Raw genomic sequence first — 20,310 nt, 5'->3', positions numbered from 1 at the left:
CCAAATGCTTTTCATATCAACATGCTAGCCTTCACTCTACCGCTCTGTCTCCCCTTCCACTTCCTTCCTTTTTCTCCTCCTCAAAGCCCAAAGAGGTGGATGAGTGGTGGTCTTGGAAGGATTTTAAAGAAAGAAGGGCTAAGCCAGTTCTCTTTTATACCTCTGCCAAAGTTCTGCGATTTTCAATTTCCCCACACATGGCCTGGTCACCGGGATCCAAGAAAACACAGGCTTCCAACAGGGTCACGGTATATCTTTTTCTGTCCAATCTCTCCAGGGTTTCAGTGACTACATTTTTCAAATTCCAAATCAGGGCACACAGTCGGGAACACTGGCTTTTATTTAAGAGAACGTGAGGACAACATATCTAAAATCAAAACTTAAAAGGTCCTTGTGGCGCCTGGCAGACAGATAGAGGGCCGGCACCATACAGACTTGGTGACTGAGTCATTGGAGGTTGATCACACGTGGAGACTGAATCTTTGTCAGTGGAACTCAACCGGGTGGTCTTTCTGACGAATCTTTGTGTTACAGCCTTAATGTAGGCTTCCTGAACCTGGTGGCTTGTCAATCTACAAGTACTTATTTAGATACAAGGCTGTGGATCCTAAGAGACAAGCTGTTAGTTATTAGCTCTAATCCTAGGCTAGAAGATGCCCATAAAGATTAAAACTTGTTTCCTTTTTCCTAACGATTAACAGCCTAGCTGAAGAGCGATCAACTGTAATTGGGGAACGAAGAAGGTAATAAATGCATTACTGAGACCACTTGCTTTACAGAGCCATTGATTTAATCCTTAAATTTTGCAGGTTGTAAATTACTCATTAGAAGGCAGAAAGCAAAATAGCCATAATCCGTTTAGTGCCTCCAAACTCCAAAGACTTAGAGGAGGAAATCCATGGAAACGAGAGACCTGATGTGTTCTTTCACTGCTACTTCTTAACGGGCAAAGGTGGTTAAACAATAAGGACAAGCCCATGTAATTACCCTGATGCGCTGGTCCATGGGTCAGGGGTGGGCTTGATTCAATTCACGGAGGGCTGACCCACAAATGGTGGGAAAATGCCCCTTCTTTTTCCACTCAGCTGCATCGTACCTCCAGATTGTTTCATGAGACCAGAGCAATAGCCCATAGCATTCATTAGGGCATTCACTCCTATCTGTTATTTTCTAATCAGTGCCGGGACTAGGACAGTAGTAGGTTTCTTTACATGTACAGAAAGCCACATATATTTGGCTTGAATATGGATCTTATAAGCTTAACGTGTAAACACTTAACCATTTACTAATGGTTTTTGTATATACTAAGGGTAAAATTCAATTTTAGACGCTTAGTGGTAATGAAGCGAACAGTATGCAGGATGCCTTTGGCACTGGCACTCTGCACGGGTTTTGAGATCAGAATTTGAATCAGTGCATATTGCCTTTTCTCAATACCGTGATGCCCTTTATATATTGGGTATAGAACATAGCTTCTGGCTCACCTTTAGGCTTTATTCAACGAGACAGCTACTGGCTCGCTTCTGTACTGAGCAACCTCTGATTCTGCAGTAGCAAACTGAGTTACCCAACACAAAAGATTTCCATTCATTTTCTACTGGACAGTCTAATAAAGTTTGTGATGTCACCAGGCTGGTCTATCTTGTGTTCCATTCACTACCCACCATGCTGCTGTCACTCAATAAATCATTACTGATAATGAAACGAAATCGAATTTAAAAAATTATAGCTGTTCTGGAAATGTGTTTATTTACTTTGTTAAAGTAATTATAAAGTAAGTGTTTCCTAGATAGAGCATTTAACCATGGCGTGTGATAAAAATACTGTTTTCTTCCCCCATCTTGCTTTAAAAAAAAAAGCTACATTTTTTTTAACAGCAGAAAGCTATACTAAAGAATTTTAAAGACCCCTGGCATTAGAAATAGCGATATCGAAGCATTTGAAATAACTGTTCAGACATCTTAAGAGAAACAGGAAATAACTCATAGTGATTTTGAAAATTATAACTTGAAGCTTCTAGGTCACTTGTCCCATGAAAGACCCCATTCTGGCCACTTTTAGTGGAGACAAGAAACGACACTTGGCTTTTTCCCTTTCCTGGGGATGAAGTACTTGAGTTTTCTTTCGACTTACCCTGAGTGGATTTTCATTAAGGTAAGGGGGTTCACCTTCTACCATTTCAATCGCCATAATCCCCAGAGACCAGATATCAACTTTTGGACCATAAGCTTTTCGAGTCACCACCTCAGGTGCCATCCAATAGGGAGTTCCCACCATAGTGCTTCGTTTACTTTGCTCAGGGGTGATCTGGGCACAGAACCCAAAATCAGCTGCAGAGAAGAAAAGTCAGTTAAAATCAGCTCAGATTATTTTTCCTTTACAAGAGGTCACTTTCAGATATGGCCATACTTTCCTTTAGTTAGACTCTGAGCTTTTACAACTGCCTGGCTCATATCCTTCTGTTACCTGACCTCTCAGCTGGTCCAGATTTTAAACGGGTCTGAAATAACCGACTGATGTGATGTCATTTTTACTAGACCTCAATCTGGTTCCCTCCCCACACTGTTCCCTCTAACTTACGGAATCCTTTAGTTTTCTAATTAGCTATTTGTCATCCAGCAGATGGGAGCCATTAGAAATTCTGAACTATCGAACCCCCTAAATCTGGTCACGATCTACAGGAACACAACATTAGAAAAATTCTTTACCTCAAACTGGGCTGTAAATGCCTTCAAACCCATCACTTTCAATAGCCCTTTACTTCTCAAGATAGACAGTAAAAGAGTAGAAATCCCCTGACACTCGCTCAAATGCCATCTGAACCATAATACCTACTCAATTTAACAGAGCCATCCATCCCAAGGAGAATATTGTCACTCTTTATGTCTCTGTGGATCACTTGGTTTGAGTGCAAGAAATCCAAAGCTTGGAGGCACTATTGAATCAGGAAAAAAAAGTTCTAATTATATCACAAAAATTTGTTTAGATGTGCTTCGTTTCTAGATAAATTTTGGGCAAGGGTATAATTTTATGTTGTTGGGTGAAATAAATTACTAAAGGTTTTCAATGCCATTTTGAAATCATGTTACCATTTACATCAGTGATGCAACTTAGCGTTATACATGTGAAAGCTCCCGAATCAGACTTGGACATGAAGAGTGATGGTGTGATAAGTAGCACTAAATCATTAATACAGCCACATGAGCCAATTACTACAATCGTACTTTGACTTACTTATCTGGAGGATATGGATTCAGCTTGGTCGTTTACAGATACAGTAAGCGTCTGCATCTGTGGTGTGATTTCACGTAGTAGGTCTGGAGTGGAACCCTGGAATCTGCATTTAAAACAAGTGCCCCAAGCTATTTCTGATGGACCAACCGCCAGGTTTGGGAACCACTTCTAGGCTCTGAAGTAACTATAGGTACTTGTTTGGAAATGGCTTTGCATTGTAATACTAAAAGACGGAAACCACAGGCTAAAGGTTGAAGAATCCCCTGAATATTTTAAGTTTGATTAATTGCATGAATAGGAAATATATGTGTTTGGTGGATATGTGTGCATACTGGGAAGGGGGAAATTTAAGTGAACAATTTAAAATAAAAAAACAACAAAAGACCAGCTGGAAGTATTTGGTTTTGTTTTACTATCATTGATTTTCAAGTTTCAGTGGGTCAGAGTTCCTCCGTGTCTACAGAAAACCTCAACGAACGGGGTAGAGGGTAACACCCAAGATGAGACTCCAATGAGGAATGTTTTTTTTTTAATATTGAAAAAATTAATATAATAAAATATCCTTCATTTAGCTTGAAACTAGGGATATGCCACTGTTATTGGAAAAGAGGCAGACACTCAGACTCACTGGAGGGCTCCGAGGGAGGTGAAGATTGTACTATGAAAGCAACTACTTTCTGGACTGAGGGAGGACCTTGTTTAAACTGCCTTCTAGAAAATGATTGGATTATAATGTGCTCTATATTATACATGGATTACATAGCACATACAAGGCAGAATAACTGTCATGTAAAAATTCCCCCCAGTCAGAAAGAAGTTCCATGCCAACATTACTGTTTTCCACATTCACCAAGACTCCAGCATGCAGGCTTAGACATGGCACCTCATGAATGGCATAATAGAACTCAAAAAGATCCACAGCAAAGCAACTAAAATAAACAAAGGGGCTGGGGAGGGAGGGTTAGGATTTAAATTGGAGTTAGGATCTTCAATTGTTTTTTAGTACAAAAGATGTACTATTGCTACTTTGATGTTACAAACATTCTGAATAATCAAAGATAAAAAACTGTCAATCTCGGTGTTCTCATCAACCAGAGAAATGCTCTATTTTCTTACCTCTCTGCAGACGGCTGCTATCTGTCCTTCATCCATACAGGTCTCTGTGACCACATCAGTCAAAGAGCCACCAGCCAAGTATTCCATGACTACCCATAGTTCATCACCCACTAAGTAGCTACAACGAGAGAAGAAAAAGACGTTGACTCAGGCCTAAGGAAGTGGAGACCCTTCTATATTTCCATTAAGAAGGGAACGTGCAGTTAGCCTCTGCATTCGGGCATATTACATAACAAGAGGAAGATATCAATAATGCGTATGAGACACGTCCTTAACATTAGAAGAGAATATGCATGGAAATCGAAGGATCATCAGATAAAAGTGCACCATGGAAGGAAGGAAAAGAGCAAGGAGGCCTCTGGTGACTGACTACTGTCAATCCTTCCATTGTAAAAAGCTAGTTTCAGTGAACAGAATCAGTGAATAGCCCTTTTGGATAACTCAAGCCACAGTGTTGATTTCTTGGACTGAACTGACCGATGGCATACAGTTCTACAGGATAATTTATTCAGATCTCAGCGTTATTTTTGATTCTACTCAATTAATTACAGAAATCTTTTCAGGTAGTGGCTGAATCAAAGAGAATCAAAGAGACTCATGTTGGCAATGGATTTACTGGGCTGAGGTCTCTGTTCTGATAGAAGTCAGTTATGACATGCCCATTATCTTTAAGTAGTTCTTGAGGGACACAGCCCAAGTGATCAAATATGGAGAGGCAGGTCACCAGAGCAATGTGGGCAAATTCAAACCCCTGGGATCATCTGAAGGCACTTTAGCAGTATGATCAGGTCTCTCTCTTCCCCTGCTCAGCAAGAGAGAGAAATTACAGTGAATGGAATGACCCCGACAATTCTACCCTGCCCCCAGCTTAACACCAGTATGAAGCAAGCCTTTCTGTTCAGTGGTGCTCAAACTGCAGTGCCCGTAAGACTCACCTGGGAAGTTTGTTCAAAAGGAAATTTCTCATTAAAATTCTCATTTCATAAAAATGAAATATCTCATTAGTGATGGAGAACAGCCTAGAAATCTGCATTTTTTAGAAATGCAGTTTTTACAAAATTACAAAAGTAGAGTGAAGTCACTCTGCTGCAGATGGTCCCTAAATGACACTTTATGAAACCCTGATTTCGACTATAAAACCTGACCCTCCTTCGTTTTGCCCCCCTTTTGCCTCCTTCTGTACCACTGGTCTACTTGGCACAAAACACAGAAAGCAAGATCTTAAACTCACTGAGGTTGTAGACCTGGTCTTGTTTCCTTTGTATCCCCTCAGGGTACACAGCACAGTGGTGCTAAACAAACACTTATTGAAACTGAATGAGACAGATGTTAAACCACAACTGAAGAGTTACTGCTGTCTTTAAATGCCTATTAATAACCCACTGCTAATACCACTGATGAAAGAGACATTAATTACCCGGTCTAGGAAAAAGGTTTGAGATTAAAGTCTCAATTCCCTAGACCTCACTGTCAATTCATCACGAAACACCCATGAAAGCAGGGCCATTGTAGTCTGCCTCCTTTACTTAGATAGCCAGAGACTGCACTGACTCCAAACAAACACTTGATGAAACGTTTAAAACACCACAGCTCTCTCCTATACGCAAGAGCCTACTTCCTGGCAACAGGGGGTCACAATCCTCAGAAGGAAATTACACAAACTGCTCATGTTTAGAAGCAAGACCATAAAATGTGTCTTCAAATGTTTAATGCGTGGACACAGATAACTGGGTGCAAGTTTAGCAACAGATCTGATACTCAATATTCTGTAGCATTTGAGAACTATTTGTAGAATGGATGCTACATGAATAGATCCTAAATAAAAATAATTGGCCAAGAAAATGATATCCCATAAAGCAAACAAGTACATGATGAGAGAAAACACTTACCTATCTAAATAATTAACAATATTGGGGTTCTTATTTTCCCTCATGACCAGAATTTCGTTAATAATTAATTCCTTTTTGGGTTGCTGCTGAAGGTTCATCTGCTTTATGGCCACCTGAATAGTGATTAAAATGCAAGAATGAATTAGCATCATCCGACTAAACACAAACATCCGTATTTTTTGGAAACAGTGTCAGGCATACAGATTCTTTATTTTACTAAGCTCTCCCTCGATGCCACAAACCCATGCTTCTTTCCTTTGGTCAATCATGCATTCGTCATTCACTTCAGACACTTTGGACACCAGTGAGGTAAACATATGTCAACTCAGCGCTACCCATTTTTTCAGGCACAGATGCCATCGAAGAGGAATTCTGATCAATATGAATAAAGGAAAGTAGAAGTCAGAATTGAATGTTAACACTTACCTCCTGTCCTGTGGCGATGTCTAGCGCTGTATAAACAGTACCTGATGCCCTGTGAAGGTGAAAATGATCAAATGAATAAGTAATCAAAGTGTTATCAATATATTTTATTTGGAATTACATGTAATCATTTTCAGGAGAGGGAAATCAGAAAACTCAAGATTAAGGATGAAGTACAAAAGGAACAACCACTCTGTATAGTAATTGCTCCCCAAAGTATCATGATGTATCTCTTTTGGTGGGCCAGGAGCTCCAATCAGATTTTCTGTGTGCCACGGAACTAGGCAGTCATAGATTGAGCAAAATGGCCTTGTTCCTTTCAGGAAACTCCTGGAATATTTTGAACACTCCTTGGACGTTGCACAACCAACCCTGCAGTCCTTGATTAAATACCTTAGGAAAGATTATATCATCCTTTGCTCAGGCAACTGTAAATTAATCTTTGTTTTTAACATATGGACAGAGTGGCTTTTTTCATATATTTCTAATTCTTAAGAATATCTTTGTCTAACAAATTAATCACTCCCAGTACAGGTACTTACTGCACTTACCTGCACTGTAGCTATACAAAGCAATAACAATGTGGCTTTATTGTTGAGCCATCTTTTTCTTTTTGTTAAATTTCACAACAGCTTCTATGCTTAGGTTTCACTCCAGCCCACTACTGTCTTAAAATCTATCATTCCTTAAGTCTTAGTAGTACTCATGCTTCTATTCTAACTTCAATTAAGGGGTTCCCTTGCTTTGAAAATAGAAATTGTCTAGTAAAGCTGAATTCACAGTAACTTCCTGTGAAACACACGTGCATTCTGAACCACCTCCCTACCCCATCCCCATGAAAAAGGAAAAGCCTAGTCAATTGCATTGAAACATTTGTGGTGAATAAAGGAATTAGGATAGAGATCAGTTCTATGATTCAGCAGGCATTGTAATGCTGCTACAGTTAAGATCTAAACTTTCTGGTAATTGCTATTTCTCCTTTGCTTTCTATTTTTCTCCCTTGCTGTTTTGCTTTCTGAGTCCAGGAAGTCTTTCCTTATGTCACCCATTTCCTTGTTATTCTTCTCCCTTCTCCCTGGATCGGCCAAACTACTTCTCACAGGCCTAGGAAGTTTACATTACCTGCTCCTAGGGAATAAAATGGGTGGCGTAGTAGAAGGAATATTTGACGGCTAACAGAGATCTGAGTTCTAACGTTTGCCCTAATATCAACAAGCTATATGATCCTGAGGTAGTCACTTCCCCTTTCTGGGTTTCAGTCCCCTCACTTGGAATATAGTGATCACAGTAACAGTAAACGTGTGCAGAGCGTGTTGTGCGTGTCAGGTACTACACTAAGAACTTAATCTTAGGCAATCCTTACCATGTTTCTGTAAGGCAAGTGCTTTTACAACCCCATGTTACACGTGAGGAACCTGAGGCTCAAAGAGGTTAAGTAATCTGCCCAAGGTTATATAGTTTAAAATCCAAGTCCATCTGACTCTCTGGCCTATAAAATACAGGAAAGGGGCTACCTCATTTGTCAGGTTCTTTTATTCCACGGTCTAGAAGCTAAGAACTCTACTGTCCTCCTCACTCGGTGTGGGTATTTAAATATCTATTGGAATGAGAGTGAAAAATCACACTTACTTAACAGATGCTACCTAAATTTGGTAATTTCAGACATTCCTTAGGATTGAGGCTTATATTAAACAAATCAGTCTCAATTTTATGTTCGAGATTCTGGGTTCAGAGCACATATTTGGTGCTCAAGAAATATTTGTTCAACGAACAAACTAATAAAAGTCTTTGCAAGCAAACATGTAATTGAAGTAAAACCGTTCCTTTCTGGGAAGGAAACATTTCTTCTACTTAAATCTACAGATAAGCTATCAGACATTCCTGATTTCAGGGGCCAGTTTGTGATTTGTCCTTCTGAATTCAGAATTGCCTGGGTTCAAAGGAATAGATCACCTCAACCTGGTGTGTATTTCAGCTTCATAAGCCCTGAGCAACTACTTAAATCTATTTGCAGAACGATTCAAAAATGCCTTTACTTGGTTTATTCCTATATCTGTAGCCAACTTGCACAATTCCTTCAGAGGCAAAAAAGTTGATGGCATCTGCAAAATGAGCACCTATCTCATTGGGCTACAGAGAATTGAATGGCACAATTTATATAAGCATTTAGCCTTGTGCCCAGATCAGAGCTGATACTTAATAGGGTAACAGCTATTTAAAAAATTTTTTAATTTTATGTTGAAGTACAGTTGATTTACAATGTTCTGTGAGTTTCAGGCGTACAGCAAAGTGATTCAGTTATACATATACATGTATCTATTCTTTTTCAGATTCTTTTCCCATATAGGTTATTACAGAATCTTGAGTAGAGTTCCCTGTGCTCTACAGTAGGTCCTTGTTGATTATCTATTTTATATACAGTAGTGTGTATATGTCAATCCCAAACTCCTAAAGGTGGGGGGGAGATGGCAACTGCTATTATTATCATTTGTCGCTGCCACTGCTGTTATTGGTTTCACAGTAAAGGATGACATTTACTGAGTCGTTAGTTGGCCCTTCCCAATCTCCCAGCCAAAACATCCTTGCTAGTGTCTGCCCCTATTTTCAAAAAGGACAAAGGCCAAAGCTGACCTATTTGAACACTTTTTGGAGCTCCTCCGTCCTTTTTCCCCCCGTTAGAAAAGTGGTTTTGCCTTTTTCTTTAAGTATGGAATGTCTTTATCAAATGAAGCCGCACGCAGAAACCCTCAATATAAAATGGGAGCTGTTCAAGTTAAAGCTAGGGAGGGAAGCTCTGAATTCCTGCCCAAGTGGCCTTCCCCTTATTCAACCCCTCTGCCCCCCACCCCCAAGTCCATTTCCACTGGCCTAGGGGCTAAAATTGCGATTGACTTAGAGTACAGGGGGGATTAGTCTTTAGCATCTCCACAGCTTTACCTTTCAAATCCTTGGTTTTTTACTCCCTTAAAGTTGTTAGAGTACTAACCCTGGAATCCCAATAGCCAGGGTTTTATGGCATTCTGTGGTATAGAATTGCCACAAATCCCCACTCCACAGGAGTTTAAAGACCCTGAAACTCTAGAACATAGGTTATTAACTCAAAAACGAGCTTTTCTCCTCACTTCCCCTTCCTCCACCTTATTGCATATACGCCCTTGTTGGGTGGGAACCATTTCCCCCTTCCCCCCAACTCTTGTTCCCAGTCTTACAATGGTGATGTCCTCCCCTAGCCCACTTCGCACCGCCTATCCCCACACCAAACATGTTGTTAGGCATTTGGAATTCACTGCTCTGACCAATACGTTATTGATTGGCCCGACTTCCAGCCTACGTAGAATCCTCAACACAAATGCACAAACTCAGGTACGAATCTGCAGAGTAGAACTTAGTGTCAGCACTCCTAGCACTTCTCTGCACCCCAGTTCTGATGCCTGTCCATATTTCAGCAATTTAAGATTCAACTGGTATAAATGTGAATCTCTCTCATTTTCTTATTCACCTACTAAAGCACTTTTTGGCCGCCGAGGGGTTAAGGAAGTAGGCTTCATCCCCATCTACTCAAACCTCCCTGGGTTCAAATCCTCCACCCAATTCCTAGTTGTGTGATCCCGGGCAAATAATTTAACCTCTCTGTGGCTCAAGATTAAAGGAGGATTAAGTGTGTACAGTGTTTAAAACCAGTTCTGGCATATACTAATTGCCTAACAATAATAATACTTATCATTATTATTAGGTTAATTGCTACCTAATATATTCATTAAGTTCCCAAATTGCAATCTGTGGATCACTATAAATCTTTTTAAGTATCTGGGAGTTTCCAAGGTATCTTGGTGTTTCAAATTCATAACAGAAATTTGATATTTACCTAAGATGAAGCTAATGAAAATATCACATATATTTCCTTTTAGCTGGAATTATAGCAACTTGTGATTACAATACGTATCTCATGCTGGTCAAATTCTCTAAGTAGCAGTTATATGTTTTTTGTTTTTGTTTTTGTGCTTAATAAAGTATGGGAAGTGAACTATAATAAAATATAGCTTAATAGTTATTATTATTCACAATGTGGAGTTCACAAAGACAAATAATTGTGTACTCCCAAAGAAACAGTCTTTGAGCCAACAAGATGCCACAGTAATTCCCAAAAGACAAGTTTTGCTACAGCTGGGGTATGTTGAAGGATCTCAGTGGGTATCTTTATAAAACCTGTCAGTCACTTTAATAGAAAAAAGTCAGTATCATGCAGCACTTTAGGCAGTAAGGATGGCAGAAATCAAACAAAGATGGCAGTTAAAACGAATTCTCTGGTGTATTGGGGATGGCGTGCTAAAATGGTCAAGACTGTCAATTTGATTTTTATGCCATTTAATTACATCGATCCCTTTTATCCTTCACCGCGGGCTGCTCATTGCGGTGGCTTCTCTCATTGCAGAGCATGGGCTCTAGGCGCTCGGGCTTCAGCAGTTGTGGCACGTGGGCTCAGTAGTTGTGGTGCACGGGCCTAGTTGCTCCGCGGCATGTGGGATCTTCCTGGACCAGGGCTCGAACCCGTGTCCCCTGCATTGGCAGGTGGATGCTTAACCACTGCGCCACCAGGGAAGTCCTTCATTGTAGTTATACTGAAGCCAAATTACTATAGGGAGAACATTTGTTTATGATGGGGATTTTGCTTATTCCAAACCTCAGTCCTTCAGATGGTATAAAGAAATCATGCCTTATCAGGACTCAAGGGAATATAGAGATCATCCAGTTTAATCTCCTTACTACAGATGAAAAATCTGAAGCACAGAGAGTTCGGGGGTATGCCCAAGAGGACACAGCTAGTAAGTAACAAAAACCTCCTAACTTTGAGCAAGAGATCTTTTGGTGAACCTAGGAATTCAAGTATTCAATTCAATTCAACCGTAGTTCAGTGAACTATGTATGATTCAAGAATATTAAACCAACAGATTGCTCAACTGTTGGGCCTCATCTACAGTGTGATGTGTACTGCTGGGTTCTTGGCATCACATTAGATGCTTTATCAACAGTTTCTCCCTGACCTGGCCAAGCACTTAATATTCAAATGGAAACACTGGCATCTAGCCTAAAGGGTCCAGAAAGAAACAAAACAATTCACTATTTCTCCCTTTTCCTCCCAAGACAAGTCAGTTTAATTATCAGTAATCTTCATCAGGTTTTGATGTTTCCTGCTCAGAGCCAATGTCAAGCCATGATCATGAGTAGTTGCCAAAGCAGCAACATGGTAGGACTTCTAATTTAGATAAATCACTCTGATTTCAGCATAGAAATATTGATAGACTAGAGGAGGGAAAGAAGGGCAGGCCAGTGGGGCTAGGAAGAAGCTCATGGTCTGGGAGAAAAAGGAAAGGGCAACAGGACTAGAGGGCTCAACGGGGTCCGAGGAGAGCCTCATGGGAATAAGAGTGAGAGAGCCAGAAGGATAGGGCATTATTCAAGTTTAAGGTTTCCTAAGTATAAATCTGGTGCTAATGAGATCACAGTCAAGGATTTACTCCACATTTAGGTTGGTTATTTTTTACATCTACTTTGACTTCTACTGCTGCTGCTGCTAGAAAAGGTTGTACCATTTATTGAGCCTTACTTTCTGCCTTCTCTATGTAAATGCCATGAGCTCACTTAATGCTCACCCTATACAACCCTGTGAGGTCAATTCTATTATCTTCCTTTTACAGATGGGGAAAGTGGAACTGGGAAATGGTAAGTAGCTTGCCCAAGGTTACACAGTTAGAGTCAGCAGCTGAGCTCAAAAATCCATTGGTTTAATGTAAAATAGAGAGCTAGTGGGAAGCAGCTGCATAGCAAAGGGAGATCAACTCCGTGCTTTGTGACCACCTAGAGGGGTGGGATAGGGAGGGTGGGAGGGAGGGGGACGCAAGAGGGAGGGGATATGGGGATATATGTATACGTATAGCTGATTCACTTTGTTATACAGCAGAAACTAACACACCAGTGTAAAGCAATTATACTCCAATAAAGATGTTAAAAAATATACTAGTACAATTAGAAAATACAGGAGAACTTTTAAGTAATAAAATTAATAAATTTTTTAAAACCCAATATACTGTAAAAAAAAAAAAGCATTGGTTCGACTCCACAGCCCATACTCTTTTTTTTTCATCTGCAGCTTTCATTTTTTAATTTATTTTTGTATTTAAAACATTTTTTTAATTAAAAAAGTTTTTTAAACATCTTTATTGGAGTATAATTGCTTTACAATGGTGTGTTAGTTTCTGCTTTATAACAAAGTAAATCACTTATACATATACATGTTCCCATATCTCTTCCCTCTCGCGTCTCCCTCCCTCCCACCCTCCCTATCCCACCCCTCTAGCTGGTCACAAACCACGGAGCTGATCTCCCTGTGCTATGCGGCTGCTTCCCACTAGTTATCTATTTTACGTCTGGTAGTGTATATATGTCCATGCCACTCTCTCACTTTGTCACAGCTTACCCTTCCCCCTCCCCATATCCTCAAGTCCATTCTCTAGTAGATCTGTGTCTTTATTCCCATCTTGCCCCTAGGTTCTTCATGACCATTTTTTTCCCCCTTAGATTCTACATAAATGTGTTAGCATATGGTATTTGTATTTCTCTTTCTGACTTACTTCACTCTGTGTGACAGTCTCTAGGTCCATCCACCTCACTACAAATAACTCAATTTCGTTTCTTTTTATGGCTGAGTAATATTCCATTGTATATATGTGCCACATCTTCTTTATCCACTCATCTGTCGATGGACACTTAGGTTGCTTCCATGTCCTGGCTATTGTAAATAGAGCTGCAGTGAACATATTGGTACATGACTCTTTTTGAATTATGGTTTGCTCAGGGTATATGCCCAGTAGTGGGATTGCTGGGTCGTATGGTAGTTCTATTTGTAGTTTTTTAAGGAACCTCCATGCTGTTCTCCATAGTGGCTGTATCAATTTACATTCCCACCAACAGTGCAAGAGTGTTTCCTTTTCTCCACACCTTCTCCAGCATTTATTGTTTCTAGATTTTTTGATGATGGCCATTCTGACCGGTGTGAGATGATATCTCATTGTAGTTTTGATTTGCATTTCTCTAATGATTAATGATGTTGAGCAATCTTTCATGTGTTTGTTGGCAGTCTGTGTATCTTCTTCGGAGAAGTGTCTATTTAGGTATTCTGCCCATTTTTGGATTGGGTTGTTTGTTTTTTTGTTATTGAGCTGCATGAGCTGCTTGTAAATTTTGGAGATTAATCCTTTGTCAGTTGCTTCATTTGCAAATATTTTCTCCCATTCTGAGGGTTGTATTTTGGTCTTCTTATGGTTTCCTTTGCTGTGCAAAAGCTTTTAAGTTTCATTAGGTCCCGTTTGTTTATTTTTGTTTTTATTTCCATTTCTCTAGGAGGTGGGTCAGAAAGGATCTTGCTGTGATTTATGTCATAGAGTGTCCTGCCTATGTTTTCCTCTAAGAGTTTGATAGTTTCTGGCCTTACATTTAGGTCTTTAATCCATTTTGAGCTTATTTTTGTGTATGGTGTTAGGGAGTGTTCTAATCTCATACTTTTACATGTAGCTGTCCAGTTTTCCCAGCACCACTTATTGAAGAGGCTATATTTTCTCCACTGTATAGTTTTGAGCCCATGCTCTTAACCACCATTTCATGTTCTGTTATAGATCTTTAGCATTTTTACAGCAATGCTAAGTGCTAAGTGCAACTGTGGTACTTCCCAAAGCCCACGTTTGTATCTACTATGCTAAGCCACCTCCCTAAAATATTTCTCTTGCCTCTAATTTTCTATTCGCTTAGTCCATGTGCCCCCTTGTGAACCATTTAGTTTGTCCCTGGGCACGATCAGTCTGATTCCTTTGGCATAACCATACAAGATGGTTCTTCCGTTTTCTGAATCAATTAAGATTGGTCACGTGGCCAAGAGTGAAGTGGACCCAGAATCAGTGCTCAGGACTGGACTTTATCATCTGCCGAGTATTTAAGATACAATTACTCCTTGTAGGCCCCTATGTAGAAACTGTCTCACTGTATTAATTCACCTGATATAAAAATATACAGATATATTTTTCAATGCTACCATACATTTACTTGTTTTGTTGAGACATATGTCCTGTAGGGCTCCGGAATGGTGAGGAACAGCGTTAGTACTACTTGCAATAACTCTGCCAGAAAGGGAAAGATTCAGAGTGCTTTCTATAATTTGCCACTCAACTAAAAACTATCGGGCTTCCCTGGTGGCGCAGTGGTTGATGGTCCGCCTGCCGATGCAGGGGACGAGGGTTCGTGCCCCGGTCCGGGAAGATCCCACATGGCGTGGAGCGGCTGGGCCCGTGAGCCATGGCCGCTGAGCCTGCGCCTCCGGAGCCTGTGCTCCGCAACGGGAGAGGCCACAACAGTGAGAGGTCCGTGTAACGCAAAAACCAAAACAAAACAAAACAAAAACAAACCAAAAAAAACTATCACTAAATTAAAAACAATAAAATTGCACAAAAAAAATCATGTTATCTAAGTCCCTTTCTAAGTACGCAGAATGTAGCGAGGGCCAGGGGGTACAGTTTTTAATTACTAGGATTATAAATAGTAACGGAATTTTTTGTTCTTTAGCTAGGGCATGACCTTTCCCAGAGTATTCATGATCATCTAATTTTAAATAGAGCTGTAACACATTATGGGTGTGGTGCCAGGGAGCTCAGTGGATTATAGTCCCGTGATAATGAGGCCACATTTACAGGCCTTAATCCCTGGAAAGGCCAGCTAACTCTCAACTACTCAGTCCGACATTAAGTCTAAGCAGCTGTTTCCCAGTGTGTGCCACTGGTTTCAAGAGGGCCTAGACAGGAAAGGGGGGCGGGTGGCTTAATACAAGCTCATTACTATGGCTGGAAAAAACAACTTGAAGTGCAAACTCTGCTAATGGTGGTTGATTGAGTGGCATCATCTTTCTTTACAAGGGACAGCACACAACACTGGGCATTTAAGAGCATTAAGTAGAACAAAGAGCATCTTCCATTGCTCCATAAACATTGTTCTTCACAAATGCTAATGTATTTCCAATCCCCTTCATCACAAAGCCTATTATGAAGCTCAGACTACATCTATTTAGTGCCTCATAGCTGTGTTCTACCTTGTACAGCCCAAAATAGATCTGATGAGGAAGCAAATACTTTTGGGGTGGGTGGTCTCACCCAAAGAATCGCTTCGGTAAGCACTCTAGACACCACTTCTGCTCTTGCCCACAGTTTCTTGAGCAAAGAAAAACAAGTCAGAGCACTTTATTCTCAGCACTTATCCCTGAGTTCTATGCTGTACACTACTTTGTCAGATTTGCAAAACAAGCTGTTATTCATCAAGTCCTTTAAGAAACAAGTTTCAAAAATATTCGTCTTCCATATGGGAACGTCATGTTAGAGTTAGTTAAGAAAAAGAGGGCTCCTCACTGAGTAGCAGAGATAAGTCTGAAAAATATCTAACATGATATATTTACTTTCTCAAGCATTAAAACTAAAATTAATTTAGAGGGATGGGGATTGGGGGCTTCCAAAAAATGTTTGTTTGCCATTACTGATGAGTTGGTCATATCATCATTCTACATAATGATACGATTGGCAAAGACCCAAATGTTAGATAAAAATTCCTTTGGTCGGATACATATCTTTATGCATAGGAGGAAAATGATTTCAAGAAATGCTCCCACTGTCAGTTGCTGACAAATGTAGCTGCTTGGCTGATCTAATCTATACGAAGAGATACCACATGCAACAAAAGATACCTTGGCGTAATACAAACATGGGCTATATCGACGAATGGATTCTTCAGGATAGCCTTTTGTTTCGACACATAATTTCTTGTTAGAATTCCTTTCTTAAACACCTTCCCCTTTGAAGATCAGTGTGGGGACAGTTTTTATTATGGTACTAAAATCCCACATATTTGAACACGGTTGTGTTGGCGAGAGTGTGGACAAACAGGCACCCTCAAACATTGCTGGTGGGAGTGTTAAATGGAACAACCTCTATGGAGGGCAACTTGGAAATGAAAAATGCACATATCCTTTAATGTAACAATTCCACTTTTAGGAATTTATCCTAATGATAAATTCGCATATGTATGAAATGGCTTGTCAGGATCTTCACTGAAGCCTTGTTTATAGCAGCAAAATATCGGAAACAAACTAAATGTCTACCGATGGGGGCCTAATTAAATAAAGTATGGTACATCCAAACAACGAAACACTGTGCCTCTGTTAAAAAGAATGAGGTATGAACATGGAACCATCTCTAAGACATAGGCACATAATAGAAAAGGAGATATATAATGTTTTAACATTTGTGTTAAAAATACATGCATCGGGGCTTCCCTGGTGGCGCAGTGGTTGGGAGTCCGCCTGCCGATGCAGGGGACGCGGGTTCGTGCCCCGGTCCGGGAGGATCCCACATGCCGCGGAGCGGCTGGGCCCGTGATCCATGGCCGCTGGGCCTGCGCGTCCGGAGCCTGTGCTCCGCAACGGGAGAGGCCACAATAGTGAGAGGCCCGCGTACCACAAAAAAAAAAAAAAAAAAAAAAAAATACATGCATCGTGTGTGCGTGCGTGCGTGCGCACACACACACACACACACACACACACACACACACACACAAGGAGGAATGTACCATGTATACCCAAATACAAGGTAAGGGGCTCTCCCCCAATTTTTTCCTCAGGAGAAAAAGGGAATTGCCTTGTATTCAAATCCTTGTAAAATCGCTCATGTAATGTAGTAATTCTCCATATCCATTTATTTTTATCCATAAAGTATGGTTTAGGAGAGATGATGTAAATAAAGGTATGATCTCATAACTGCAGGTGTTAGATATCATAAACAAGCTTTTTAAAGGTCACTTTCAAATTAATGCACTGAAAAGGGCTCCCAGTAGCCAAAGATGGGACAGTTTGACCATCAAAAACAATAATAAATGAGATTAACTGAAACAAATTGAAAACATAAAAAATGCATGAGTTTATAAAGATATTTTTTTAAATAAAAGATAATGCCTTCTTCTCCCACTTAAAAAAAATCAAAACACCTTTCATTGGACACTTTTGGAAGTAGCTTGGGTACCAACATCTTACACTGAATACGGGCAATTTAAAAATTAAGCATTTATCTTGATTTCCCTGTATGAACTATATTTCAGGGTAATCAAAGACTCCCTAAAATACAAAAGTATTTTAACTGATAAGTGTAGAAGGAATGATAGAATTGGAAAATTGCCATTCTGTTAACCCCTCATGAAATAATTGATCTGGGCAATAATCATCAATAGATGAAATCATTAGATGAAAGGCTGATGGCAACTTTGCAGTGGAGGGGACAATCACCCACTGAATCTTCTGATCAATCTACTCATCACTAAAATATGGGACAATTAGACACTGTACCTCCTGACACATATAATATGAAACATATAGCACCACCACCTATGAAGAAACCTTGCCAAAAATTGAACCTCAGCCTAGTTAAGCTTCTAGATCTAACTGCCATTTATAGGAAATACAGGAAATATGGGAGCAAGATAAATGGCATCAAATGAAACTAATAGACAAATCCAGAAAGTGTATATTCTACAAGATGCTGATGAGTTTCTTCAGTACGTCAGTGGTAGTGGTAAAAGAAGGCCGATGCTTTAGAGCACAGAGACTTAAGAGACACAGCCAAATGTGATATGTGAATCTTTTTTGGATGCTGATTTGAACAAATCAACTATACAAACTGCATTTTTGAGACAACTGGACAACTCTGATTATCGACTGGGTGTTAGAGGTTAAATTTTTATATATATGCGTTATATTTTTATTTATTTAATTAATTTATTTTTACATCTTTATTGGAGTATAATTGCTTTACAATGGTGTGTTAGTTTCTGCTTTCTAACAAAGTGAATCAGTTATACATATACATATGTTCCCATATCTCTTCCCTCTTGCGTTATAACGGCATCGTGATTATATTAAAAACATTGATAAATGTTGAATTTGGGTCATAAGAATATGGGAGGTCCTATACTATTTTCTCTACTCTTGTGTAAGTCTGAACATTTGTAACAGAAACTTTAAAAAGTGATATAGTAGAAAGTTACGTTGTGAAGATTTAAATATACACCTACAGGACAGATTTGGAAAACAATCATCTGAATGTTGTATAAATGGGTAATTGTAACTAGGAATAAAATATCCAGGCACAGAATCATATGTAGATTAAAAAATATTTTATCTCAAAGATCTTAGAGGGAAGTCAGATGATGTACTTAGCTAACTGCTGGGGGACTCAAAAAGGGGCTCTGGGATTACAAAAACAATACAGATGTAGAGGCAGATTTTGAATTATACCGCTCGTGAAATGTGAGAGTAGAAAAATCTCTCCTAACTTATACATGATTTTATACAATGTGTGGTTTTAAATATGTAAATAAGGGTGAATTAACAAGTTAAACATCACAAGTAGACATTCACCATTTATTGACATATCTGAGAGTTTGTGTATTTAGGTGAGTTAAAACACAGTGCACCACCTAATATTTGAGCATACATGGTATGTGTGAGCGCACTTGCACACGTGTGTATGTGTGTGTGTTTGTAGGTCCGTGTATGTGCGCAGAGATTCTATGAAAATATTACATATGAAACCAGAAACATCTTTTTGGAAGTTTCCTTTGTGCAGGATAACTGGGAGGCTGAGGGAAAAGGGTTGGAGGGACACTTACTTTTCACTGTCTACTCCTCTGTCCCTTCTGAATGTTATACCATGTCCAAGTATTATCTACTTAAAAGAATTAAACCCAAACAAACAAACAAATATAACACCCCACAGTATTGCTTGTATCTCTCAATTTGTTCCATAACACAGCCCCAACTGATCTTTCTAGCATTATTTCCTGTTAATTTCCCTGCCAAACTGTACCTCTGACTGTCTATAGAATTGGAATTCTTGATTTAATTCTTCTGGTCTTTTTGATACTCATTCATCCAATACTTGCTGAGTATTTACTCTATGCCAGACATCGTTGCACGCCCTAGGGATATCAAAATGAATGAAACCTACAGTCTGAAGTGAGTTTTCGTTTCGTTTTCTTCAACGGAAACTTCCCATAATCCCAATTTGTTAAATCCCACACCTTCTCAAGTCACTATTCAAACGCACCCTCCTTGAAGAGTTCTTCATCATATCTCCTCCATGGCTATAAATGATCTGTCCCCATAGCTTTTCTTTTTTTTCTTTGCGGTACACGGGGCCTCTCACCGCTGCGGCTTCTCCCGTCGCGGAGCACAGGCTCCGGACGCGCAGGCTCAGCGGCCATGGCTCACGGGCCCAGCCGCTCCGCGGCATGTACGATCTTCCCGGACCGGGGCACGAACCTGCGTCCCCTACATTGGCAGGCGGACTCTCAACCACTGCGCCACCAGGGAAGCCACCCCATAGCTCTTTATAATTACATTACATTACTTACTATATTTTGCTCTATATAATAATTGTAACTGTGGGTGTGACTTTTACCCCTAAAAATAACTTACCGTTTATGGAGTCCTCCACTATGTGCCATGTACTGTGCAAAGCACTTTAAATACCTTCTCTCATTCATTTCTCACAACCTTATGAGGTATGTG

General features: G+C 39.9%; 1 protein-coding gene across 4 annotated transcripts in view; it reads right to left on the bottom strand.

The window, feature by feature from the left end:
• The window catches only part of PAK3 (p21 (RAC1) activated kinase 3), an 88,048-nt gene that overhangs the window by 17,000 nt on the left and 50,738 nt on the right, over positions 1-20,310 (bottom strand). For all 4 annotated transcript variants that reach the window (XM_065901081.1, XM_065901082.1, XM_065901083.1 and 1 more), the window contains 5 exons: positions 6,666-6,714; positions 6,240-6,352; positions 4,351-4,468; positions 2,836-2,935; positions 2,134-2,330 (listed from right to left, as the gene is read on the bottom strand). In XM_065901081.1, coding sequence (XP_065757153.1) covers positions 2,134-2,330; positions 2,836-2,935; positions 4,351-4,468; positions 6,240-6,352; positions 6,666-6,714 — 577 coding nt within the window. The remainder of the gene's footprint in view (positions 1-2,133; positions 2,331-2,835; positions 2,936-4,350; positions 4,469-6,239; positions 6,353-6,665; positions 6,715-20,310) is intronic.

Source organism: Phocoena phocoena, chromosome X (genome assembly GCF_963924675.1).
Source record: "Phocoena phocoena chromosome X, mPhoPho1.1, whole genome shotgun sequence".
In the NCBI taxonomy this organism is placed as follows: domain Eukaryota; kingdom Metazoa; phylum Chordata; class Mammalia; order Artiodactyla; family Phocoenidae; genus Phocoena; species Phocoena phocoena.
This window is presented reverse-complemented; position numbering and strand designations above follow the sequence as displayed.